At 40.3% G+C, this 27,619-nt stretch overlaps 1 protein-coding gene across 2 annotated transcripts in view; it reads right to left on the bottom strand.

Annotated features, from left to right (window-relative positions):
• Positions 1–26,073, bottom strand: part of AATF (apoptosis antagonizing transcription factor) — a 92,161-nt gene extending 66,088 nt beyond the window's left edge. Inside the window, exons 1-4 of one of the 2 annotated variants that reach the window (XM_064495016.1) lie at positions 25,851–26,073; positions 24,658–24,849; positions 21,897–22,322; positions 21,304–21,441 (exon numbers count right to left, since the gene is read on the bottom strand). In XM_064495016.1, coding sequence (XP_064351086.1) covers positions 21,304–21,441; positions 21,897–22,322; positions 24,658–24,849; positions 25,851–25,941 — 847 coding nt within the window. In that variant the 5' untranslated portion in view covers positions 25,942–26,073. The remainder of the gene's footprint in view (positions 1–21,303; positions 21,442–21,896; positions 22,323–24,657; positions 24,850–25,850) is intronic. The other variant, XM_010990481.3, reaches the window with a different exon arrangement.
• Positions 26,074–27,619: the final 1,546 nt, after the last annotated feature.

Below are 27,619 nucleotides of genomic sequence, written 5' to 3'. Positions count from 1 at the left end.
AAACAGCCTCTCAGGGAGTGAAACTGTCCCAAACCAAGTGCCCAAGTTCTCCATACAGTATGGGTCTAGAAATGGGGGTTCCTATGCAGAGTTAACTACTCCTTTCTCAGTATCATTACATCACTGCTAGAACACAAACCCTACTGCATTCATCATGAGCTGCTGGAGATCTCGTTCTGTCACTCTAGCCCCTAACACATCACCTGGGTTATAAAGAGGATTCTATAAATATTTCAGTTCCAGAGAACTGATGCCCAAGTCACATGACAGAACATCTAATTACACTATCACTTCCAAATCTAAATGCTGACAAGCAAACAAAATGTGGACTCCCTATTTGCTAACGTTAACAATTATGTATCCTCAACAAACTGAGCTTTTGTTAACAGAAGCAAGGTAATCAAACTTAACTTCTTCCCTATTTGAGCACACCAACTGTAAGATGTATAGGCTAGTCCTAAGAGTCTCAAAATCATTTTATTAGATTTAAGAATTTACAAACATGAACATAACTAACAATTTTTGTTAGCCACGTTATAATGCATTCTCATGAAGACAATAATATTGCCACTTAGACGGCTAAATTAAAGGTCAGGAAATAAAAGACTGTTTTATTTGCATTTCTCTTCATATCAGCGAAAGTAAGCATTGTCTACTCACCAAACCCAAAATGAAACACGTTGCTCTTATGTAAAAACATTTAAATGATGCTTCATGCTTTGAAATGGTTGACTTGCCTCCACACCTTACTGTGAGCTCCTTGAGGCAGGGACTGAACTGTTCACCCTGGTATACTTGGTACTGGCAAATGATAGATGCCATACTGTTGAATGAGTAACTGAATAAAAATGATGTCCTAATATTTTTCCTGGTATGTACTTTTTGTGTGTACATTTCAAGTCTTCAAAGAACTAACTGTAAGTATTCATTTACATAGCCCCTTTAAGAAGAGGGAAACAAATACTGTGGCTAAGAAAAAACTACTACAAAATATGAAAATGAATATATGTATGTAAATGCAAGACTGGGACACTGTGCTGTATACCAGAGACTGACACATTGTAACTGACTGCATTTCAATTAAAAAACAAACAAACAAACAAAAACTATTACTGCCATTAATAGTTAATATTTATTAAGGACCTACTAAGTACCAGGCACTAACCTAAGCACTCTTTATACAGTAACTCATTTAATTCCTCACAACAATCCTTTGAGGTGTGTACTATTACTATATCGTCATTATACTGATAAAGAAGATGAAACACTAGTACAAGCTTAAAAATGGAAAACCCGCACATTTTTCATTTTCTACATCACTGTACCCTTATGGGTTATGTATCAAAAGTATCTGGAAAAAAAAGTGAAATGAAATATTCAACTCCAAAAAAATGACAAAACTGCCCTCCTTCATATCACTGCATGATTTTAAAAAAGCACTGGTGAGTTTCTGTTATATTGCTTTATCTAAATCTGGTTCCCACACTTGAAAAAAGGAAGAGTAGAAACTAAAGAAAGCCCAAATCATACGGATGGAAGGCAGATCCTGCAAGACAAGACAAAAGAATATCTGCTTAACCTGAAAAAGAAAAATGTTAACAAATGGATTAATAGTCTCCAAAATTCAAATGGCCAAACACACCAGAAAATATGATTAGCCTTACCTAAAAAAAAGAAAGAAAGAAAGAAAGAAAGAAAGAAAGAAAGAAAGAAAGAAAGAAAGAAAGAAAGAAAGAAAGGAAGGAAGAAAGAAAACAATGTGATATTTTTCTGATACTGCTTGATGCTGGCAAGAATGTGGGGAAAGGGGCACTCTCCATATACAACTGATAGAGTTTAATTAGCACAACATATCTGGCAAAATGTATCAAAGTTTTACACATGCGTACCTCCTGATTCTACTATTCCACTTCTAGAAATTAATCCTAAAGAAATAATCAGATAAGCAAGCAAAGAGGTAGGTATAAAACATTATTTTTAGCATTGTTTATAATAGGTAAAAACTGCAAACATCTTTTGAGCCCATTAATAAGGGGTTGGTGAAATCGATTTAGTTTAGCCAGATAACTTTCTGTGCAGCTGTTGAAAAGGATAAGAACAAATGGAACTTGGTTTGAATACACTAAGCCATAATAGTTTGGGGGATAACTGAAGCAATCTGAACACAGAGTAGACACATTATTAGGATTGTTAGGAAGTGTTAATCCAGTTAGGTGAGATGATAATGCTACAGAAGAAACAGTCTCATTTTTTTAGAGCCATTGACAGAAGTAGTTAGAGGCAAAAATGACATGACAACTACTTTAAAATACTTCAGGAAAAAGAAAATGAAAGCAAAGATCGCACAGAATTTTTTTTTTTAAAGGAAGAACAGGTAAGGCTTATATTTATTAATATGGAAAGATGGTTATAGATCAATCCTTATGTATCCTTAAGGTCTCATTTATGGTTTTAAAAAAGTTTAGGGGGAGGGTATAGCTCAGTGGTAGAGCACATGCCTAGCATTTACAAGGTGGGGCTCAATCCCCAGTGCCTCCATTAAAATAATACTTACCTCCCCCCCCCAAATTAATTAATTAACTAATTAATTAACTAATTAACTTTTTAAAAAGTTTAAATTGACAAAGTATCTGGAAGGATATACATCAAATTGCTAAAGATGGTTTTCTCTGAAGAGCGCTATTAATAGTAAGGAAAAAGAGGACTTTCACAATCTGTGTTATATACTGCAGGACTGTTAGGTGGGGGAGAGGGGGTAATTAGTCCTATTTGAAAAAAATGTTTCCTTCTATGAATTTTACTTTTATAATTTTTAAAAACCTAATTAAGATTAAATAAATATATTCAACAATACAAAGAGGTTTTTCTGAAGTAGATGTAATTCTTCCTGTCAACAGAAAATCAAACAAATAGTAACAGGAGAAATTAGAGGTGACCATAAATGTGACTGACAAGGAGATCATCACCCACCCTGAGAACTAATTAAAAATTTCCCCGTATGATTCACAAAAGAAATACCAAGTACCAGTAAACATAAGGAAAAAATGTTTACCCTCATTAAACACTAGGAAATGTAAATTTTTTAATGTAAATTAAAAGAAGCAGAAACCATTTTCCATCTACCAAAGTGACAAAGATGAAACAAAACTGTAATATCCGGTGTTGACAAGGATAAAGGAAACTGACATTCACATAAAGAAGGTGAGAATATATAAACTGATACAACTTTTCTGGCAATACAGATCAAATGCCTTAAAATTTTGTATATCCCTGAATACATACTAATCCCACAACTAGAAATTTATTTTATGAAACAAAATAATCACAGATGTGAGTAAAGATTTAGTAGCAATGATGTTTACTGCATTATTTATAAAAATGAAAAACTGGAAACAATCCAAATGTCCAACAATAAAGAACTGGTTCAACTACCCATATGATGGAAAGTCTATGCTACCATTAAAAATAATGCTGTAGAACAATACTTAATGACATGGAAAAATATTCATGATCTCTGTTAAGTAGGAAAAAACAGACTGCAAAACAGAATACAGAATATGGTTTCATTTTTTTGTTCTAACTACACACCTATGGTGGGGAAAGAAAGTAGAAAATATTTACACCATATACCAAAATTGTGTTAAAAGTACACAGTTGTGGCTGCTGAGGTTGAGGTGGCCATTTTCTAAATTTTATATAATGACTATGTAGTAAATTCATAATAAGAAAAAAACATATTTATCCACTTCTTTATCACTTTTAAAAAGTCTTAACCTGCCTACAGGGCAGGAACTAGATCCTCAGAGCCCCCTTTCAGTAAGAGCACTTCCGGCTCTCTTACAGAAAAGCAGGAAGTAGGAACAATCTTCAGAAAAACTGAAGGCTACATCTACTACTCACACTCTAAGCTTTCTGCTTTACAACAAATTCATCTCCATCTCTTTCCTGCCTTCATACCTTTAAGCTCTGGCATTTATTTCATTTCTTTATTCCCTCATAGATTCTTCAAAAAGGGAAAAAAAAAAAACCCACAGATAAGAGTTAAACTATATGCATAGTGATGGCCTAGAGCGGAGGTTGTGAAGCACAGCGGACCTCATACTGGCCTTGCCTCTAACTGTGTGACCTTAATCAAGTTATTTAACCTCTCTAAGACTTGATTTCCTCATATGTACAGCACAGTTATTAGCCCCTATTTCACAGGCTGCCGTGAGGACTAAATGAGACATTTGTAAAGAACATAATACAGTGCATGGGGAGCAGTGCACAATTAACAAATGGGAGCTGTTTTCTTTCTTTTCAGAATATAGTGGCACCTAGCATTCTACCTGCACAATAAAAATACCAAGATAGAAGTAAATTCATCATCCCAGTTCTCAAAATGTCACATTTGATTTCATTTCACTCATGTCCTTCTATCTTGAGAGTCTTACTGAGGACATCAGAAATGCTTTCTAATTACTTGGGTTAGCACATTTGTCCCTGCTCTTCCTCCAAACCCTCACCACTGTCGACATTTACGGAGCATAGATTACATACCATCTTAAGGATTTAAGAATCTTTAACACTGTCTGAGCCTCTCTACCTATAAACATTTTCCTTGCATGAAATAGTATGAATAGCTAGTAAAAACTCTTCTCAAAACAGTAGCATTTTGGATTTATCCAGAAGCAAATTTACTCAAATGCCTCAAGAAAAATAGAATCTGGTAGCTTTGAGAATAAACACCAAGCAAAACAATCAATATTACATGAAAGCTAATTAAAGATTACAAAAGAACTCAAATTAAAGTCAAGTATAGTCCAAGCATAACAAACTTTCAAAGCAAGTCATACGGGCAAACTTATTCGGGGACAAGCTGTACATATAATAATTATAATAATCAAGAGAGAATTATGTCTTAAAGACATCATGACATACAGACTTTCTCTAAGATAATTTATAAGTACCATGATAGCCTTTGTTTTTTCCCCCTTGCTACCCCACCCCGCCATCAAGCTTCCATTAAAGCTTAATGGAAAAATACACATAGTGGAAGAAAATACATACATATGAAAATGTCTGGAAGAATATACCTCACATTGTTTTCTCTTAGAAGGCGGTATGGGGATTCGGGAAAAGGGAAGAATTTTCACTTCTTTTACATACATCTCTACTGCTTATGTTTTTTTTTTTTTACAGTAGAGATTTTATATATACACAATGTATATAAAGATTATATATATATATATACAGTAATAGAAGACTATAAAGACATTAAATTAAGCCCCATAAGATCCCTAGCAACTCTCATACTATCAGGGAAAAGAATGTCTCTACTCTGCTTTGCAGCTTCTCATAGTATTTTTAAAGATAGACCAGTTACTACTGGGAAAATACATTATGAGTAGGTAAGCATCAGCCATGGTTCAATCTGGAAAGGAGGAACATGCTAAACAGAGATCTGATTTCATGTTTCCAACTGCTTTTATACCACCCTGCGTATCAAGATGGGAGACCACCTCTGGCTCCGACCAAGGCTTCCAAAAGAAATGGTAAGAGAACCCAAACAATCTGGAAAGTGATTTCATGAAAAAGCAACTCAAAACAGGAATATTATGAAATAGCTTACTTCACATAATAAGCATAGAGGTTTGTCTGTCTAAGTTTCTGGGGTTATTTGGATTATGAAAGGTAACTTCACTTATCAGTACAACTACTATTACCAAGAGAAAAAAAATCTGCAAATTCAGAGTAAACAATTACACCTCCTACATTTAGTTAAGTGAAACAACCAACAAAAACCAAACACACCCATTCTCTAGGTCTTTTAGGGTTTTTTTTTCCCCCCTTTAAACAAAGGATTTACTTTCTACTCTTCTTCTCTGGCCCCCTCATTTGGATCACTTGTTCCTGTTTTGGTACAATGTATCCCCAAGGAGTAGTGAAGTAATTGCTATTCACAAGAAAAAGAAAAAAGGAAAAAAGAAAGAAAGAAAAAAGCAGGATTAACTGCAATTGCCACTACAACTGAGAAACTTGCATCTTGCACTTTTACCATGTAAATAATGCACAGATCCTGCGGGAACATGCCAAACACCAGGATTCTTAATTAATGGAGCTCTTTAATGTGCAAATCAGGGAAAAATTGCAAGTTCTGACTTGCATTGATTATGAAAACATTAATTGAATGAGCAAGACCCTAAAAAAAAAAGACAGGATCCTAAGTCTTCTTAGAGACCAAAAGAATACAAAGCTCTAGAAACCAGACAAGTCTGACCAAGGTCTAAAATGCAAACCTAAAACTGAGGCCTGATCACCAGTATACAATGAATTTAAAAACAAGAAACAACCCCACAGTTTAATCAGAAAGCAATCACCATAAAAGCATCTATTCCACCAACATCTAGCATTAAGTAGAAAAATGAGTGTTTACTCCAGAAGCTCACAGACACTGCTTTAAGGGAAAAAACCCACTTTATATGTACACACTTACATGTATATAGGTATACAAAACAATGCTGTCTCTTTAAAAAGAAATTCATCCTATATAAATTATAGCCATAAACTTTTCCTGCAGTGCAGCCTAATTAATTCTTGTTCTATACACAAAGGGAAATGCTGGGTGACAAATGGGTGTGAAGCCAGAAAGCTGCCAGGTCTGCAAAACATTTTCTACTTCAATTTATAAGCAATTTTGCAGTAAATCATCAACCAGAACCTGGAATCTCAGGAATCTCTGAGTGTCCAAACCACATTATATCACTTATCAAAGAGAGAACAAAAAGGAGTTTAAAGACATCTCATTTTTCAGTTCTAACCCACATCAAAACCTAGAAGCTCTGTGTAATCTATTATTCTCTTCTGGGTAAGGTTTTAGTACCAAAGATATATTTTTCAAGCAAAAATGACATTATAGGTTGATGTGGCCCAATCCTCCATCCCTGCAAGTACCGTATCACATATCCGTTACCGTAAGAAATGTTCCCAGAGTTATCTGGGAACAAGCACACAACTATTTATACCCCTATCCTCAATCCCAGCAAAATGTTCGCTATGAAGTCAAGCTGAAAGGTTCAGTGGCAAGCCACCGCAGGAAACACTCCAAGGAAAGGAGGCTACCCAAGAGGAAAACAGAAACTTAAAGGAAACAAACAAGAAAGCAGGGCAGCCCCTTTGTAATCAAACCCTCCCCCTATGCCTAACCTCTGCCAGCCACTGATCCATTCTCCGTCCCTTTAGTTTTTACCTTTTCCGAAATGTCATATAAATGGAATGTTAAAGTGTATCATCTTTTGAGACTGGAGCCTTTCACTAGCACATCTCTGAGCTTCATCCATGTTTCTGCGCTGATCAGGAGTTTGCTCCTTTTTATTGCTGATTAATATACCACAATTTGTTTATCCATCTGCCTCCTGAAGGACGTCCGGGCTGTTTTCGTTTTTGGTGATTATGAATAAAGCTACTATAAACACACACACACACGTCTTTGTATGACATACCTTGTCTAGGGAAAATATTTAACAGTAGGACTGCTGGATCATCTTGTAAAATGACATTTAACTTTATGTTTGAAAAAACTGCTAAGCTTTCCTCCGAAGTGGCTCTACCACTCTGCATTCCCACCAGCAACACGTGAAAGTTCGAGTTGCTCCGCATCCTTGCCGACATTTGGTGTTGTCAGGTGTTTGTTTTTAGTCATTTAATAGGTATGCAGGGGCATCTCCTTGTGGTTTTAATTTGCACTTCCCTCAACATCAATGATTATGTTAAATAAACATCTTTTCATGTGCTTTCATGTCACCATATGTCTTCCTTGGTGAAGTTTCTGTTCAAATTTTTTGCCGTTTGTTGAATGGATAGTTTTTGTTGTTGGATTTCGAGAGTTCTTTATATATTCTGGACACAAGTCTTTTGTCAGGTGAGTGAGTGGCAAATATTTCCTTTTGGTCTGTAGTTTGTCTCATTTTCTCTCAGTCCGCAGTTCATCTTTTCCTTCTGTTAACGCATCTTTCACAGAGCAAAAGATTTAACTCTGAGTTAGCCTAATCACCAATTTGTTCTTTTTCGGACTATGCCTTTGATGATCTGAGAACTCTTTGCTGAACCCAAAGTCATGAAGATTTTTCTCCCATGTGTTTCTTCACAACATTTTATAGTTTTATGTTTTACATTCAAGTCGATGGCTTATTTTGTGTTAATTTTTGTATGAAGTACGGGCTGTAAGTTGAAGTTCATTTTGTAGCAAAGGAATGTACTATTTATTGTTCCAGCACCAGTTGTTGAAATGACTATCCTTTCTCCACTGAACTGGCTCTGCACCTTTGTAAAAAGTCAATTGCCTATATTTGTGTGACTCTCTCTCTGAACTCTCTATTCCAGTCCACTGGCTAAAGTAAATTTGAAAGGAATAAAACCACAAAGGAAGGACAAAGTACAAACACACCTTGCTTTATTGTGCTTCGCAGACACTGAGTTTTTTACAAACTGAAGGTTTGTGGCAACCCTGCGTCGAGCAAGTCCATCGGCCCCATTTTCCAACAGCACTTGCTCACTTCGGGTCTCTGTGTCACAGTCTGGTAATCCTCACAATATTTCAAATGTTTCCACTATTACCAATTTTGTTACGGTGATCTGTGATCAGGGATATCTGGGGTTACGACTGTAGTTGTTCTGCGCAGCCACAAACTATGCCGGTATAAGACGGCAAACTTAATTGATTGCTGAAACAGCAAAGGATTTAGAACATTACATGAACTTAGCTGTGGGAGGGTGTGAGAGGACTGACTCCAATTTTGAAAGAAGTTCTACTGTGAGTAACATGCTATCAAACGGTATCACATGCTACAGAGAAATCATTAGTGAAAGGAAGAATCAATCAATGCGGCAAACTTCATTGTTGTCTTATATTAAGAGGTTGCCGCAGCCACCCAAACCTTCAGCTAACACCACCCTGGATCAGTCAGCAGTCATCAACATCCAGGCAAGACCCTCCACCAACAAAAAGATTACGATTCGCTGAAAGTTCAGACAGTGGTTAACATTTTTTAGCAATAAAGTTGATTTTTTAAAACATGGTTTATTTTATGGGCTGAACTGAAAAATCTGTGATAAGGGTTTGTGAGGTCTTGGTGTCCCCAGTTACAGACGAAGGCCATTACTGAGTATCTGCTCTGTTCTGTGTGGGCACTGACTGCTTAAAGCATTTTTTAATTAAGGTATGTATATTGTTTGTTTAAGACATAATGCTATCATACACTTAATAGTGCAGTGTAAACATAACTTTTATATATACTGGGAAACCAAGAAAGTCATGTGACTCATTTTATTGTGATACTTGCTTTACTGTAGCTGTTTGGAAATGAACCTGCAGTATCTCTGAGGTCTGCCTGGATGAGGCAGATGATGGCAACTAAGTTTTGTAAGCTAAAAAGCTAATGGACTACCAGATTATTAGAATGCCTGAAACGAGAAAGAGTGACCATGCCAAGTGTTAATGAGGCTGTGAAGCAAGTAGAACTTTTATACACTACTGGTGGGACTGTAAAATGGTATAACCAATTTAGAAAACAGCTTGACAGTTTCTATGAAAAGTAAAAATATACCTGCCACGTGACCCAGCCTTTCCAGTCTTAGTTATACAGGAAACATACAAGTGTATGTCCATACAAAAACATGCACACAGATGTTTATGGCAGCTTTATTCCTAACAGCTAGAAACTAGAAATGAATGTGCTACACTCATATAATGGACTACCACTCAGCAATAATGGGCAGTGAACTACTGACACAGGCAGAAACACGGCTGAATCTCAGAATAATTACAGAGTGAAAGACAGACAAAAGAAGTACAAATTATATGACTTCATTTACACAAAATTCTAGAAAACGCAAACTAATCTATAGTTACAGAGAGCAGACTGGTGGTTGCTAGAGGATGGGGAGGGGCAGAAGGAGAGATTACAAAGAGGCTGAGGAAACTCCTGGGGATGAGGACTATGTCCACGATCTTGATTGTGGTGATGGTTTCATGGGTGTACATAGAGGTCGAATTGTACAAACTTGCTGCTGACAGGTCAAGTAAGATGAGGACTATGAGGACAAAGAACTGACCATTTAGTTTAGCAGCATGGTGGTCATCTGTGACCTTGATGAGCAGGTGTGGTGGAACGGGAGGGGCATGGTCCTGACCAGAATGCATTCATGAGAGAACAAGAGAAAGGGATTCAAGAAAGTGAGTACAGACAACGCTTTCCAGGGAAGTTGCTTTAAAGGAGAGCAGAGAAATGGTGCTATAGGTGGGTTACTGTATGTCAATTATACCTCAATAAATCAGTTGTTTTTTTTTTAAGCAGATGGACAAATAACCAACTTAGCAAACCTGTGTAAGCTGACTCTTGTGCGGGCAGGGAAGAACAGGAAGTGGTCCCGGGACAGTCCACACACAGAACCCCAGAAGGTTCAAGAACTAGCAGTGCGAGGCTCCTCTAGAAGAGCAGAGGAAGGCACGGCTCACAACAGCCCACACACCTCTTCACTCAGCAGCAGCTTAAAGGTTTATCCTTGGAAGAGAGGTAAACATAGGGTCTCTGGACAGGGGGCCACCAGACACAGCTGAGGCAAGGGCATAATACTAAAAACGGGGAGTAAGTTGAGGTTCACAGACTGAATGCTGAGATCCCCAGTTTACTCACCTTATAGAATGTTGGCAGCCAGGCAGCAGATTAGAATTCCTCTAGCAGCTATGACCCCATGAAGAGCAAAGAGCTAAAGATGCTGATGTGCGGGGTTCCCCATGTGGCCCAGACAGATCTCCCTACAATGGAAACCACAGACAAAGAACCCTGTGCAAACACACAAGGCAGTCTCATCAGCTTTTAAGTACCCTACTCTTAAAAGTCAACAAAGAGTAAAGGATCACCAAATACCTGAGGAAAACATCTCACATATTACAGGCCGGTTAAAACAAAAGAAAAGAAAGCAGCTTGGAGGAAACAGACTATGCAGGAAGAGGTCTTAAGAATGTATATATATCTCAGGTATATCCCCAGAGAAGTAAAATTGAAGTATGATAGAAGAAGTTAAAAATACTCAGTAAAAGGGAAAATAAAGCTGAAGAAATGTCTTTTAGAAAGTAGGAGGGAAAAAAGAGAAGGGGAAAAAAAAAGAAGAAGAGATCTAAAAAACTGAATGAAAAAAAGAAGAAAATCAGAGGAAAAGTCTAACCCCAAAAGATAGGCCTTCCAGGGAGGAGGATACAGCTCGGCGGTTGAGCGTGTGCTAGCATTCACAAGGTCCTGGGTTCAATCCCCAGTACCTCTGCAAATAAATACATAAATACATAAATACATGCCTCCCCTACCAAACGAAAAAAAAAAAAAAAAAAAAAAAAAAAAAAGATAGGCCTTCCAGGAAGAGAAGAAAAAACAGAAGGAAGAAAAATCACTAACAAAATGATTTCAAGAAAACTCCCCAGGACTGAAACATACGAGTCCCCGGACTGACAAGGTGAGCAGGCACTCTGCACAGTGATGAAAGCACATCCACACTGTCATGGAATTCCAGAATTCTTTGGAAAAGAGAAGCCTCTAGCTTCCAGACAGGGAGGGAAAAAAAGTAAGATCAGGAATCAGAATGGCTTCTCACTTACCAATAGCAACGTTGGAAGGTGGAAGGCAATGGGACAGTCTATAGACTTCTACACACAGTGAGTCCATCAATTGTGATGACAGAATAAAGGTATTTGCAGACAATCAAGGCCTAAAAAAGCTCCCCTCTCACGCACCCTTCCTCAGCAAGCTACTATAGGATGTGCTTCAGCAAAATAAGAGACTAAGCCAAGAAAGTCCTGACTAGGAGAGCCACAGAAGTGGGAGCGAAGGTAACCCCAGGATGATGATGAAGGGAGGTCCCAGCGTGAGAGCTGGACACCACAGGAGGCTAACAGTCCAGATCGGAGTGGGTCAAAAGGTTCTGGGAGAGACTTCTTTAGGAAGATAAACTGGCAGAATATCTGATGCAACTGGATATCTTGGGAGATTCAGGCAACTAGAGAAAAGTTTAGGCTTGAATTACTACATAGAAAACAAAGTAAACAAAAATGTAACATTATTAACTCTAGAAAACAAAACGACGCGGGAAAGGAAAAATAATCATAGTATATATATTACAGGGCTCAGCTGCAAACAGTGTTTACACAGACATAATAATGTAAACATGGACTATTGATCTAACCAAACGACAATATAACCAAGAAGGGACAGAAAGTGTGCATGAGTGTAGTAGGAACAAGGGCTAAACCCTTATTTTCATAATGAGGAACCAATAAATAATGCTTAAACTGAAAAAATCTAGTAGAAACAAGCCATGTCAATTATAAAGATATAGAGAAACGGAGATAAATTCATAAATTCAAAAAAATAATAAAATTTTAAAATATAATTGTTGCTTCAGGAGAGTGGGTTATGGCAAGGGGGTGGGGTGTACAGTCAGCAGATACAGGTTTTCATAACAAGCTTTGTAGAATTATTTGACTCTTTAAATTTAAATTACTCTAAGTATATTATTTATATAGAAAAGGAACATTCAGAAAATAAGACTTCTTAGAGATTAAAAACACAATTGCAAAAAAAAAAAAAACACAAAAAGAACTGGGAAATCAAACTCAAAATCTTTCTGAACACAGACACAGAAAAATCACAAAAAAGATGGAATATGTCAGAGAAAAAAATACCTAAGAGACAAAACACTAATCCACTTTAATATCTAAAAGAGAGCAGAGATAATGGAAGGACGGAAATTATCAAAGAACTATTAAAAGAGATTTTCCCAAAACCGAAGGACCAAAATCTTCAGACTAAAAGGGCCCAGTAAGTACTCAGCACAATGAATAAAAAAGGACCCAGACGTAGACATCTCTTCAGGCAATTTCAGAAAACCAAGAACACTGAGAAGATCTCAAACACTCCCAGAAAACAGAAACAAGTCACCTACAAAGGAATGAGACTCAAGCCTGCACCACCTTCTCTCAGACAGCTCCCTGGATGGCAGAAGGCAACATGGCAGGTGGCAGGCTGAGCAATGGCCCCCCACAAAGAAGTCCACATTCTAATCCCCAGAACCTGCAAATATGTCACCTTACAAGGCAAACGGGCTTCGCAGATGTGATTACACTGAGGATCTGTGATGGGGAAATTATTCTGAATTAGCTGGGTGGGCCCAATGTAATCACGAGGTCCTTACGAGAGAGGCAGAAAAGGAAAGGTTGGAGTGATGGGATTGCTGGTTTGAAGCTAGAAGACAGCCATGAGCCAAGAAATGCTGGCAGCCTCGAGAAGCTGGAAAAAGCAAGGAAAACAGATGCTCCCCAAGAGTCTCTGGAAGGAGCAGAGCCCTGCTGACACCTGGGTTTTAGGATTTCTAACCTCCGGCCCCATGAGATAATAAATTTGTGCTGTTTTAAGCCACAAGCTTGACATAATTTGCTGCAGTAATAATAGGAAACTAACAGGGGGCAGCACCTTCAAGTTCTAAGAGAAAGTAACTTTCAACCCAGAAATTTATACCCAATCCATTAAGAATATCTCAAAGAAGAATGAAGCCAGAGGATTTTTAAATCTACAAGAAGTCAGATAACTGGGCCCCCCTGCATGTTTGGCAACAAACTGATAAACTGAGATACAGGAAGACAAGAGTCAGAACACAGCTCCATCCCAGAAGAGCAGTAGAAGTAGTTCCAGGAAGACTCGGTGCATAGGTCCCTGAGATCAACCCGCTCAAGTGGGAAAAATGCAAGGGGAGAGATGGCAGGATTTAAAGTTTGGGGGAAGAAAGATTGAGATGACAAAACTGAGCTATGAGGGGGAAAAGACTGCAGAGTTCTAGGAAAAAGTGATATAATAGATTAACAGTCCAAATGTGAAGCAAACTAAAATACATCATGACTTTAGCAACTAATGGAGAGTCAGAAAAGATCTACTCATACTAGGTACTACGAACTTCTATGAAACTAGGAACTTGTATGAAACTAGGAACATTCTCCTTTGAAGAGCCTACGAGCCAGGCCTCGGAACACACAGGAAAGAAAAAGTAATTTTCCAGTTCTTCCCTGCTGGGGTATTACACCTTATTTGCATGATAATAACACATTGTTAATGCACTTTACTGGTTTTCAACTTCTAGGGTCAACATATGGTTGAAGCACTGAAATCCTGGTTGAAGCTGCAGGGCAGAACGTACAAGCGTAGTGGAAAGAAGACGCAGTGACTACCTCATACCTTCTCAAAATTTCTACTACCTCGCCCCCATTCCTCATCCCCAATTTATGACCTTAGTTTCTATTTCAAAAAAACCCAGAACAATCAGAAGGGAATTTTCACAGACTCCCACCTGTCACTAAAATTAAACTGTGCCCATGAGGACCAAAGGTCCTCTTCTTGTGCCGTAGTCCCACATCACCCACCTCACCTCCTCAAGGACACTGCTACAGCAGATATTAGCCCCCAGCCCCCGCATCATCAATTTCCCCTCTCTGCTGCATCATTTTTATTGACATACAAACATGATGTTACTCCTCCCATCTCAAAAACAAAAACACTTCTTTCTTGACTCCACATCATTCTCCATCTAATGTCCCACTTCCCCTCTAAACTAACATTGCAAGAAAGAGCTGTCTATACCATCTCAAATCCCTTTATCCCATCCTCTCACAAACCCATTCCAGTCTAGCCCGTATCCCTCCCACTCCACTGAAATGGCTCATTAAGGTCACAGATGACCACCATGTTGCTGAATGAAATGGTCAGTTCTCAATCTTCGTCTGACTTAACCTGTTAGTAGCATTCTCATCTTTCATACCAGAGGATAAAAAAATCAAGAAACATACAAATTATCTAAAATTATTAAAGGAAAAGAGGAATAGAATGAGACTGAATGTATGGCAAAGAGCTGTTGTCTTCCTGAATGCTTCTGTACTGTTTACCGTATTTATGTATAATTTTAGTAAAATGACTTAAGACTAGGTTTTAAGACAAATAACAATAATAAGGTAGAGCAGCATCTCATGCAGAGGCTAGGTTCTAAAGTCTGAGCATAAAGCAAAAATCAAGTTCTCACAAAACTACTTTAAAAATTCCTAAAATCACCCATAAGCCACAGAACCACAGTCTCTCCTCAAGTTCAACCAAGTCAGTTTCTCCCCTCAAACACTACAACTACTTCGTCAATGAAACACAAGATGATTACATTTAGGGACAGTACTGCACAAAGACCACAGGTTGTAACTTAATCACAAGATTTGAGATTCGCGGTCTGTCTGATGAGATGCTCACCAGAGAGGTCCCCGGGCACTAAGAGTTACTGCGGCACCACTGACCACCTGCCAGCGCTGCTGACTCCAGGGCCCTGGCTCACTGAGGGAGATGGCAGCAGAATTACTGGCTCTACTTAAGCTGGTTCTGCCTCCCTCTTCTTCTCTTGGCCAGGCACACACAGATAGAGGTGAGTTCACTAGATGTCCATGTAAAGAGGCTGCGACATGCAGTGATGTGCACACCTTCACTGTGCGTGCAGTGGACAGGGTGATCCGACCATGTGCGCCGCCACTACTGTTACTCCCACTACTGCTGCTACTGCTACAAGTCAGGGCTGCCTCCTTACCTAGCTCATCACTAGTAAAGACTGTTTCTGGGGCTGAAGACATGTTAATTCCTAAGAAACCCAAAACATTAAAGCAAGCGTTCTGACGAGCTTGGCTGCAGTAGTTTTCAAGCTCACACAGCTCCGTGAGCCATCCAGGGCTCATCTTTTTGGGGGTAGGTGGAATCTCCTCCTAGATCCCCCACTTGGTTGCTTTGGAAAAGCATAGTATAAATGCCTAATAAACCAGACAAATTAATAGCTCAAAAGGGACCAAACGTCTTCCTACACAGAACTCATTCTCTAAGAACCAGACAAAACATAGCGTAGATTTCAATGCTAAATCAACAGGTATTATGTAAATATCAAATAGAAAGTTATCAAGAAACAACTGCCTTCATCTCTCACGCACAGTTCAGGAAAAATAAGACATCAATAATACTCTGTGGTGGCAGGAATATAGGAAAACAATGGTTACAGATGAGAATTTAAATTGTTACAATTCTTCTACAGGCCAATGTGGCAGTATCTTCCAAAAGCCTTAAAAAAACAAACAAACAAAAAAAACTACAATCCCTTTGTCCCAGCAATCGAATTTCCAGGAAATGTAAATCAGGGCTGTCCAATACAGTATCCACTAGTCACACATGGCTACTGAGGACTCAAAACAGTTAGTCCAAATTGAGATGAGCTGTTAGTGTAGAATACACTCTAGACTTCAAAGACTTGACTTGAAAAAATACACATAAAATATCTCATTAATATTTATATATCATCTACATGTTAAAATTATAATATTTTAATACACTGAGTTAAATAAAATACATTACAAGTTAATTTTATCTGTTGCTTTTTATTATTTTTTTAAATGTGGTTACCAGGAGATTTAAAATTACACGTGACTTACACTATATTTCTATTGGACGGTGCTACTTTCAGACAAACCGCACAAATATGTACGTACAAGGATGTTTATCAAAGCATGCTTTATAAAGGGAACAGTTAAAATAAACCTAAGTTTCCATCAATACAGACTGGCTACATAAATTGCACTAATCCATAAAATGGAATATTCTGTAACCACTGAAAATGCTGATGTACATCTAAATATACTGACATGAAATAATATATTAAATAGAAAAAATAAACTTACAAAATAGGAAATATTTATAAGATTCCATTTTTGTTTTAAAAAGGTGTGTGCGTGTGTATGTGTGTGCATGTGTGAAACACAGAAAAGGGTCTGAAAGGATATTCATCGAAACGACAACTGTGGTTACCTCTGGGCAGTAGGATTACAGGTAATCCTTATTTTCTTCTTTGTGCTTTTATGTATGTTCTGAATTTCTGAAGTAGGCATGACATAATTTTATAATTAGAACAGTAAAGCTATTTTTTAAAAATGATAGCCATCGGCTGAGACAAAAAGATCAACCTTCCTCACATTGTCTTGGCTAGATGAAGCCTATGGTAATAAGGGTCCTTAATCCTACACTTGGAGAAGCTTGCAAGCGACTGCGTCCCAAGCAATACTTAAACCTATCCCAAGTAATTAAGACTATTTCAGGGTTCTACAGATCGTTTGCGAGAACTCTGCCATGAACCCATAAAGTGTTAATTGAGAGAACACTGAAATAGATGTTCATAGATTTGTCACCTAAGGCAACCAAGTAATTAAAAAAGGGGGAATTTCGCTGACAATATCGGTTGCCTATGGGAAAGGGAACTGGGTGGCAGGGGTACAGGGCAGGAAGGAGGGTTTTCTTTATTTAGTCATTAGCAGCTTTTTAACTTTGAGTCATGTGATGTACTGCCTACTTAAAAATAAAATTTAAAAAACAAAACAGAAACATTATCTATCAAGACTCTGACTGCCATGACTTACTCAAAATTGGACAAATTATTCTTTAAGGTGTCTGTTAGTGCTGAGGTCAAATTGGCATTAAAAATTTTAGTCTATTCGAATCAAAATAGTTGAGGGATTGAGAGAAGGGCCACAGAGAGATGAGAGGGTGAACACAAACTAGAAGTGGGAGGATCAGGGGGGATAAAATGTAATTTATTACTTGTGGAATTTAATAAATAAAAAATTTCAACACTTCCTCTATATTTATACTACATTATACTGTGTTCTTGGAGTTTTTGGGGTTTTTTTTAGCTTATAGGAAATAACAAAATGTCAACCATTGTTTCTATTAAAGGTCTTTAACGATATTGCATTTTAGACCTATAATGAAACATGGTGCTCACTGCAGTTTGTAATGCAACTCATTAAATACATTAATAACGTGCATTTCACTAAAAGGTCAACTTATTATGGCTGAAGTTTGGCTTTCCTTTAATCACTTCATTTAAAGCTACAGAGCAAACTCTGGAAAAGACAATAGAGCACGCCCATTACAGGAACACTCTCCATTCCCCCTGCTTATTAAGAAATTACTTTTAACGTTCTTATGTGAAATAATGGTATTGTGATTTTTTTTTAAATCCTTTCTCTTAGAGATCCATGCTTACTTACTGATAAAATGGTAGGATGTCGGGTATGTGCTTCAAAATAATCTGGAAGTAGGGGGAGAGTTACTGTAAGTAGATGAAGTAAGATTGGCGTGAGCTGATAAATGCTTAGCTGTACAATTCTCTCTACTTTTATATAGGTTTGGTATACTCCATTAGGAACAGTTTTAAATAACTCATGCTGAGGTTTCCTTAAATAATGTCTTCTTCCTTATATCGTTGCCACCAACATAAAAGAACCTCCTCCTAATGCTATAGAGGCTTTTAAAAGAAAATCAGAGAGGAAAAGCAAACCTCTTTAGAGAAATGGTTTTGTGCACGGAAAATCTCTTAATTTTGCTAAAGTTACTTCTGACTAACCACTTATGCAACTATTAAACGTTAAAAAGTGCCTTTGAAATTATTTCGCAGCAAGCGCTACGATCACCCAGGTGACTGGGGTCTAAGTGCGTTGGGAAAGAAACAAGATATTTAGTTAGTTTCTGAGAAGCAGAGTTTCGGGTGCTTAAGGTACAAAGGCACGCTGCTCAGGACTTGACTGTGGCTAAAATACAGCTGGAAGTCTGCACTGCTTTAGAGGCTGTTGTTAGGACTCTGAGAGTACGTGACAGCACCAAGGAGAGAACATATCAAGAAAACACAGCCTGAGAAAGGATCCTGAGAATAAATGCAATGAAACTGACACTGAGGGGATAAAAGAAGCGTCTGAGAGGAGGAGACCCCACATAGCACATGCAGCATCACCAAAACCAAAGGGAAATATTTCAAGGAAAGGTTGAATGCTTCAAGGAGGCAGTTGCTGGGCTTGACAATAAGGAAATCTCTGGTTACTTTTTCATAGTGTTAAGAGGCCAAAGCTGAATTATAAGTATTATAGTAGAATATAATGCTACCCATGTTTCAGAACAAATGGTTAATTTAAATCATACAGGGGAATTTGAATACTAATTAAAAGTCAAAAAACACTGAAGACAGAGGGAGATGATGGTTAGTTCCACTGATGACCATCATTCACAAGGATGAATACTGCCAAATGCCTCTTCTAGCAGAAAAAAGAGACGTGTACCTAACGTGTGTGCTGTGCTGTGTGTGAGACACTGTGCAATGTTTTATATCAATTATGCCCCTTAATCCTCACAACCATATCATCCCCATTTTACTGTGAAGTTAAATAACTTGCTTAAGGTCACATAGCTAATCCACTGCTGAGCTGGAATCTAAACCCAGGCAGTCTGACCTTACTGTAAGACAAAACAAACTGAAAAGAGATTTAATTAAAGAAAACAAGTTCCATTGTTTGTTTTGGGGTCAATACAACTCAGCCTATGTTCCACACCAGCTGTATAACACAGTATAAACTGTTCATTCAAAGTAATGTAATCAAGAAATTTTTCTTAAACTCTATTTACTGAGATGAGGAAATACGCAACATATTATATCATATTGTCATAAGAAGGGTGGAAATAAAAATTAGCTAACCTCGAATGTGTGGAAATTCTGGTTATTAGAAAACTCTTCACCCTCCCATCTTAGAATATGTGATACCAAACAAACATTCCTTTCTTCTCCCTCTTTTGCTGTAACCCATCCCAGACTGGAGACATGTGTCAGATTAACCAGAGTTCACCAATGAGACAAAGAGGCAACTGGTTAAGTACAAAAAAACACATTAAAAAGATCAGAACCATCGCAAAATAAAAGTTAAGTAACATTAAAATAGCTGAGGAAACTAAATTGTATCCAAGAATAGAAATGTGTTCATTATACCTAGCACTGACTAACCCTTAAAATATCTGTATTTTGAGATGAATCCAAAAAAGAAAGGGGCGCGGGGTATGCTCAAGCAAGAAGTGTAATGAGTAACAAGACGGAAAAGGCCTTATCGTGAAACAATTAAGACATTTAATCTAGAGCAGTTCAGGTCTCATTCCAAAAACATCAGGGAATCAGGGTACTAGGGCATTAAAAATAGCAGAGAAGTGCTCCAAAAATCTCAAAAATGTTGAAAACCACCGAACTATCCTTTATTAAAGGGAGGAATCGAAGAAAGAGCTGGAGGAGGGGCTACTAAAGGCCCACCCTCACAGCATCTGCAGGCTTCCTGACTTCAAGTACAGCAGGACACAGCCTAGAGGCTGGCCCCTAGGAAGTAATTCCTAATTAAACCAGGTAGTCTCCTCCAAGAAGGGCCCACAGAATTCCCTACCCAAGAAATTCTACCCACTTATCTTAAGGTGATTCTACCAAGAGACAGACACCAAGTCAGAAGTCCTCCTCCTCAGGTCCCTTCTGACTCTGTGATACTATAAAATAGGTTTCAAAGAGCAAATGAAAACACTAAGTCTCAGCATGCAAATAAAGCATGCAGAGTCCAGCCGCTGTGCGCTCACCCCAAATCCTCCCTGTTCCCCCATCCTTTGCTGCCACTGGGCATAAAAGGAGGCAGCGTGGTGCGGAAGGCAGGTCCTAGCCCGTGAGGGAGAAAATCTGGAGGAGCCCATCCCCGCCATGCCTGACAAGCTCTGTAACTTCCAGCAAATCATCGTCTCTGGCTCTTGGTTCTCTCATCTGTAAAACGACGGGTTAGGAACCAACCACTTTCTAAATTCCTCTTCTAAAATTCTTGGACTTTACAGTTCAGCAATTCTCTTTCATAACTTTGTCCTCCCTCTGGAGTCATCACCTTTCCTCACTCTATGCAGCCCAAAGGCAAATATGAAGAAGGTTATCTCAGCATGCTGTTCTAGAAGCCGCCCAACAAGGAAAGGCTGGGTTTAAGCACGTGATACAATCGACTTGAAAGAACTGAGCCGAGTCATTCATTGTCTCCTTTTCATTTTGTATCTGTGGGTTTCCTCTGAGCATTAAACAAGTAACTCAGAAAGCCAAGGGGAGAGGTAGGGGAAAGTGAGAGCAGGTAAGGAAAAAAGTGGAATACACACCTGTTATTATCTGTTATGTGAATACACACCCGATCTGTTTCACTCAAAGCTGTTTTCATTTGGTAAGAGGGTTATATCGCTATTTTATTTTTAAACTTAACACCACTATTTCATACCGTATTGTCACTAAAACCAATTCTTCTCAACTCTGCGCTGCTGTGAATACAATCCCAGTATATCCCAGTGGACCCCAGTGGTTCTAAGTATCCCAATACAGCAGAAGTATTCTTACTGTTTTTTAGGGCGCTGGCAAATTCCGGGCCACCTTTGTCCTTGAAAATAGGGAAAACATCTGGTTGAGGAAGCTGATTGGTGGTCAGCAGAGCTTTCTGTAGTTTGATCCTTCCTTCCAAGAGCTGGTCCCACAGTGCTGAGAAAGAGGAAAGAATTCCATTCCTCAGTCATGAAATCTTCCTGGGGCAGGGAGACAGGGAGGGGCAGGGAAAGCAGACCAGTCTCTAAGCAGCACAGCTTTATCATACGTTCATGCCCCAGAAGCACTCTACTATAGGAACTAAACCCAGGATCTCACAGCAAACTGACTTGCTATGTGAGAAAGAGAAAGCCAAAGCCCAAGAGGAGGAGGAGACACTCTTCCATCTTCCAGCTGCTGGAGGTCCTGGGGCAGAACCAACGGGGCCGCTCAGCGCAGCAGTGGCTGGCTGAGCGTGGAGGAGCGGCGCTTTAGGCCTCCAGGTGAGTGGGGCGTGTCACCTACTAACTGGAAGGACACAGGAGAGAGCAAACAGCCAAAAACAAATCAACAAGAAGGGAATGAAATGCAGACACTCTGAAAAACAAGCACATAGCGAGATGTGTACAAACCTATCTGGTTCTTCACAGCTCGGCCTTTCTCCACTTCCTCGGAAACCTTGACACCGGAGAAGGTCATCACCACCCCATCGTCCTCACTGTTCCTGTCTTCAGCCTTGTCTTCCTCACTCTCACCTTCAAAGTCTTCCTCAGCATCCCCTTCTTCCATACCACTCTCCTGCTCTTCGTCTTCCTCCTCCTCACTGCTGCCCAGGTCGTCCATTCCTTCAGTAAATTTTTCAAAGTCACTGATGCTCTGGACACTGAAGCCAGATGCTTTCCTGGAGCAGCTTCTCCTCTTCTTCCAGGCCAGACCACTGTCCCCATCGTCACTGCACTCCTGTTCCTCAGCACTCATAGCATCCTCGTCAGAATCCTCCAGACCCAGCCTCTCTGAATCTCCATCTCCAGACCCTTCTTCATCAGATATTTCTTCATCTAAACAAGGGAGGGAAGAAGGCAAGAAAATAGATGTTACCTTGAGACAAATACTAGACTGTATCTTTCATTTTAACTAAAGAACCATGGCATCTATCCCCAAAAAAGTATTACTGTACTCAGTTCAACTCAACAAGTATTTATCACACATCTACTATCTCTAAAATGCTAAAGCACAGAAGCAAAAAGAATAAAACATGGGTCCCATCCTAATGAAAGGCTCTGGTGGGAAAAACAGACTAATAAAAAATACTACAATACAGAAAAGAATTAAAAGTGCTTTGACAAAGTTTTGAGAACCAAGATGAGGAATAAATTTTAACTGTAGGAGTAAGTGAATTTAAGCAATGTTATAAGGAAAAGGTAGCCTTTGGTCTGAACTTTGACAAACAGTCACACTTCAACTGGTGTGAGAGAACTACTGGTTTTCCCAAATACGTGTCTGAAAAAAACACAGTTCATTATTACCAATCCCAAATGCACAATCTCCATCACAACAGTGTACTCTATGAAGTACTTATTAAGAGCCTGTTCTGAGCCAGCCATGGAAAAAGCTAAGGACTGACAAATAGAATATAGTACCTGTGGGGAGGGGTTCACAGTCTGCTGGGAGTGGTTGATACCCATATCAATAACTACATTACGATGTCATCAGTATACAGTGTATACAGAAGGAAACACCCAACTCTCCTGGAAGGATGAGGGATGGCTTCATGTGAAGGAGATATTACACTTTTACTCATTAAGCATAAGTAACGGGTCATCAGACAGAGGAGGAGGAAGGAAAAGAAAAGCAGCAGATGCAGAAGTCCAGCCCACAAAAGTGCTCTGGGGTACAGAAGGGTGGGGTATGAGCCCAGAGAGTTGCTCAGGGGCCAAATGGAAGGGGGGAGGGGCGGTCCTTGTCTTCCATGGGAAGGACTTTGAACTTGATCCTTCAGTAAACGGAATGTGAGTTGTGGCTCCTGATTGTACTTATGCTTAGGGTATCCTGATACTGACAGGTCTTTAGTGATTATGCAATCTCTTCCATGGTAGAACATAAAGGTCCCATGTACAGGAAGCATAAGCGTTAAATACAGGGACCTGCTACCAACAACTTTCTTTATAAAATAAAGATTTTATGAAAACGTGGTAAGTCTTAAGTACTTCAAGGAACAGTATAGAAACTTAAGACAGAGAAGGCTGTCAAAAGTATAAATACACAAACTAAGTGAAAAATAGTAAAGAGAAATAATACTTTAAGTTCTTTAAACGTGTTCTTTAAGTTCTTTATTTCTCAAATAAAGAAACATTTATACAGAGTAGTAGTTACAAGTATAGCTCTTAGGGTCAGACTGCCTTATTTGAGTTCTGGCCTGCATTTACTAGCTTTATGACCTTAAGCAAGTTACTTAACCAATGTGTCCCCTCAATTTCCTTATCTGTAAAATGGGGATAAATAGTACCAACCTCACAGGGCTGATGGGAGGATTAAATGAGACAATACACTTAATGATAATAGTGATAACATTTTCTGAGGACTTACTATGTCCCAGGCTCTCAGAACTTAGAAAGCTTACCACCAAGCCTGACACAAGCTGAGAGCTCAATAAATACTACATTTGTCTCAGGACTAGTCTGTCTATCAGTCTTTAAGTAAAGAATATGAAATGAGCTCATCACCTGGGACCCCTCAGAACTGTATCAAGGACTAAATCATGGCTATCATAACACGAGTGATTACTTCTTTTATATTATCTGTAAACTCTCAACATGGTCCCTCTGACCTCACTAAAGGAAAACAAATGGCATCCACCCAATGATCACCATATCCAGCCCCTTCTTCCACTCAGAGAAACTCACAACCTTTAAGACTGTAAGCTCACATCCCCCTAACTCTTGCAGGGAGCAGAATTATGGATATAATGTGATGGATCTTGTTATTTTTACAATGGCAAAAAATGAGGGTCACAAGTTAATATTAGACAGTGACTCAATGCAAGACTTGAAAAAACAAAGGAAAAGGGTCAAAATCCAGGAGTAGCATGTTCATCAGACACAATTCTTTCTCAACATATAGCCCTCTCCAATATCCAACAACCAGTGCCTTTTCTCTCACCCCATTTTAGGGTGAACGATTCACGCAAACAAACATAAGGAGTATAGCTCCAGGCTTTGGATTCCTTATGAAGTGAGTAAAGTACTTCTAAGGACCCTTTCTAATGCCAAATCAATAGTCTCTCCTAAAATAATAGGTGAGGCATCCAGACTAGTCTTGAAGAGATTATCCAAAAAAAAAAAGACTTTAACCCAAAAAATCAGGAAAGAGTACCATGCAAATACGTCTACTCACCGGATGACCCTGGCAGGGTCTGCTCCCAGTGGTCCTCTTTCCAAGCTTTTCTAGAGGTGGTCTTGCCAGAATACCTCTTGTCTGTGTCCAAGAGGGAGGCTGATGCCAGCTTTCTAATGCTGCCCACCGCCAGGAAATCACCTTCTCCATCTTCCCCTTCATCAAACCTGTCAATCACTCTGGCAGCAGTGGCTGTGTAGGGCAGGGGAAAAAGTAATCAGAATCTCCAGGTTAGAAGGAACTTCAATGGTAACCCTGTTCAACCCTTTAAACTCATACTTGAACATCCTCTACAAAATCCCCACCAGCTTCCAAGAACGGGGAACTCATTACCTCCCAAGGCAGACTACTTACTACCTTGCCACTGTTTCCCAAACAAAAAGCTGACTTTCTGCATTCACTAGAAGGATGTATTTCTATGCCCTGGATCATAAAAACTAGCCTAATTCTTCTTTCATGTGTGACAGGCACCCAAATATTTTAAGTCAGCTATCATCATGATCTAGCCTCACTCCAGCCCATCCCTCAAGGAGTTTCCTTATCCTGGCTAAAAAGCCCCAGTTCCTCCAACGGATTATTCTTAAGTCACGGTCGGGCACTCACATTTATCCCTCCTTATTCCCCCTTCCTCACACTTTTCTAACTCAGGTCTAAAGCGGGATTACTCCCACCTAGACCCTGAACATCAGCTTACAGGACGGCAGCCTTATTCGTCAGCCACTAAGCAAGTGTGTTGAGGCCTAAAAAGGCTTAAATGGCACCACGGAAGCCTACTTCTTCCTTCATCCTCCAAATAAGTTCTCAGGGGCAGGCTGTTTTGTTTTGTTTTAAAGGATGAGATTTCCTTCTTCTCGTTTCTAACCCAATGCCAGTAAGGGCATCCTGAAAGATAACTTTCAACCTGCTACCAGACTCCCTGCAACAGCCCTCGTCCAACAGTTAACCAAAGCCTGGGTCCTCCGGATGCTCCGCCCACCCGAGCACCGAGTCGAGAGTAGGCGTCAGAAGGAAATCGAAGCCCCCCTCCCCAGCCCCGCGGGATCACTCTCCCGAGAAACAGTTTTCCTCTGGGCAAAGGGAAAGGGAGTAGGCAGAGCGGTGAGGCCCGGCTGCCGGCCCCCGACACGCCGCCCAGGTCCGCATCGGGCCCAGCCCACCGCTCCGCACATGGCCTTGCCCCCGTCAGGCCTCACCCTCCTCCGGGTCGGCCTCAGGATCCGCCTCGCGCGGTCGCGGGTTCAACAACTGTTCCAGCTGCAGCGCCAGAGGCTGCGGCCCCGCCATGGTCACCGGGTCTCGCTCGGCGCCGCGCTGGTGAACGTCGCTCTCTCCCCTCGGGGTCCTCTCTCCCGGAGCCCACCCCTCAGCACAACCAGAGACGCGCGGAGCCCGGCCAGCAACTTCCGGGAGGAGCGCGGGAGGGGGCGGGGTCTACGCGTCACCACGGGCGTTGCTAGGATGAAGGCGGAAGCGCCTTGAAGGCTGAGGCGTGTGCGCGTGCGCGCACGCCGAGGGGGTGTGTTGGGCGGCGCGGGAGCGCGCAAGGGCACGTGGTCGCCTTTTGCTCTGAATCCAGACTGGGATGCGCGCCGCCCTTGTCCCCTTGCGTAAAGTATGCCCCAAGATTTGTCCGAGATTTGCTTAGAAATAAAGTGTAGTGTAGCCGTGACCCATCGTGGCTGATTTGGGAAGGAGGAGAAGTAAAGGGTTAGCGTTTCGAGCCTCACGTGTGCTTTAGGGCACTCACAGACTGATACCAAAAGCAGGTATGGCATTTCACAATTTAGACGACTCTGGGGCCGGGCACACTCCTCTGACCCCGCGGCGGCCACGATTTGGAAATCCTGCCTCAGGGATCTGCATGTGTAAGTGTGCGGTGGACTGCTGACGTCTATATTAATAGGAATAATTAGATATCGCAATAACTGTGCGTAAAAATTGATTCCGTAGCTTCTCCAAGTAGCCTTGTCCATGCAGGGAAAAGGGGGTGATGTGAGCATTACTATACTGCACACCCATCGGTATTGATATCCTTGCTGTTTAAAGATGAGGGCATACTCAGACACTTGAAACTGGTGCACAAATTCAGAAAAAGTTAGGTCTACATTTAGAGGGGCACGGGCAGACTCAAAATATAAAGACCTAATAGGGTCAGTTTAATTACATCCAGGCAAATGAAAAGATGGAATCCCTTTATATGCTCTTTCCTTCATCAAGCATTCCCTGACTGCCCACTATGTGGCAGGCACTGCTAGATGAGATACAAAGATAAGTAAGATTCTCTCCTGGCGGTGATCAGCCTAGGGGGGCAGACAAACGTGTAAACAGAAACTGCAAAAAGGGATGATAAGGGTGCGTACAAAGTGGCCTATCCTTCCTGTATCTGTGTGAGGTCACCTGTAAAGACTTAGCCCCTAAACATAAACTGCCTCAAAAAGATCCAGAAAACAGGGTTAGGGGGTGCCCCATGCCCTTCTTGGGAACAGCCCAAGCCAATTGGATCCTGCAGCCGAACAGCCTGGGGAACCCTCAGTTCTCCAGTGTCTCCTGTGGAACCCAAGGGAAGTGAGGGTCCCTGACTTCCCCAGTCTTCATATGCCCCCAGTGTTGAGAGCAATGAGAGACCTCTTGTCCCATGTCCCCTTCCTTGGTGGTTGCAGAGGGGAAGGAGAACCCTCAGGGTAGATGCCCTCAGACCTGGAAGGGAAAGAACTCCAGGCTAAGATGGGGTCACCCTAGGCAGGGGACTGAGGTGACGAAAACTGCTTTTTACCATCTGCAATAGAATTCGGTCTAGGAAACAGTTTTAAGACAAAAACAAACAAAAAACATATCCCCTGTAATTGCAGTCTGGTGCCTGTGTCTAGGGCCTTCAGAGCAAAAGCAGGCTCCGCAGTCTGGGACAGCCATCACCGTGGGTTTCGAAGGACAAAAATGTTTCTCTCACCCAATATTTGGGAAA

The sequence above is a fragment of the Camelus dromedarius genome, chromosome 16 (genome assembly GCF_036321535.1).
Source record: "Camelus dromedarius isolate mCamDro1 chromosome 16, mCamDro1.pat, whole genome shotgun sequence".
In the NCBI taxonomy this organism is placed as follows: domain Eukaryota; kingdom Metazoa; phylum Chordata; class Mammalia; order Artiodactyla; family Camelidae; genus Camelus; species Camelus dromedarius.
The sequence above is the reverse complement of the archived record's forward strand: the minus strand, read 5'-3'. Positions and strand labels throughout refer to the sequence as shown.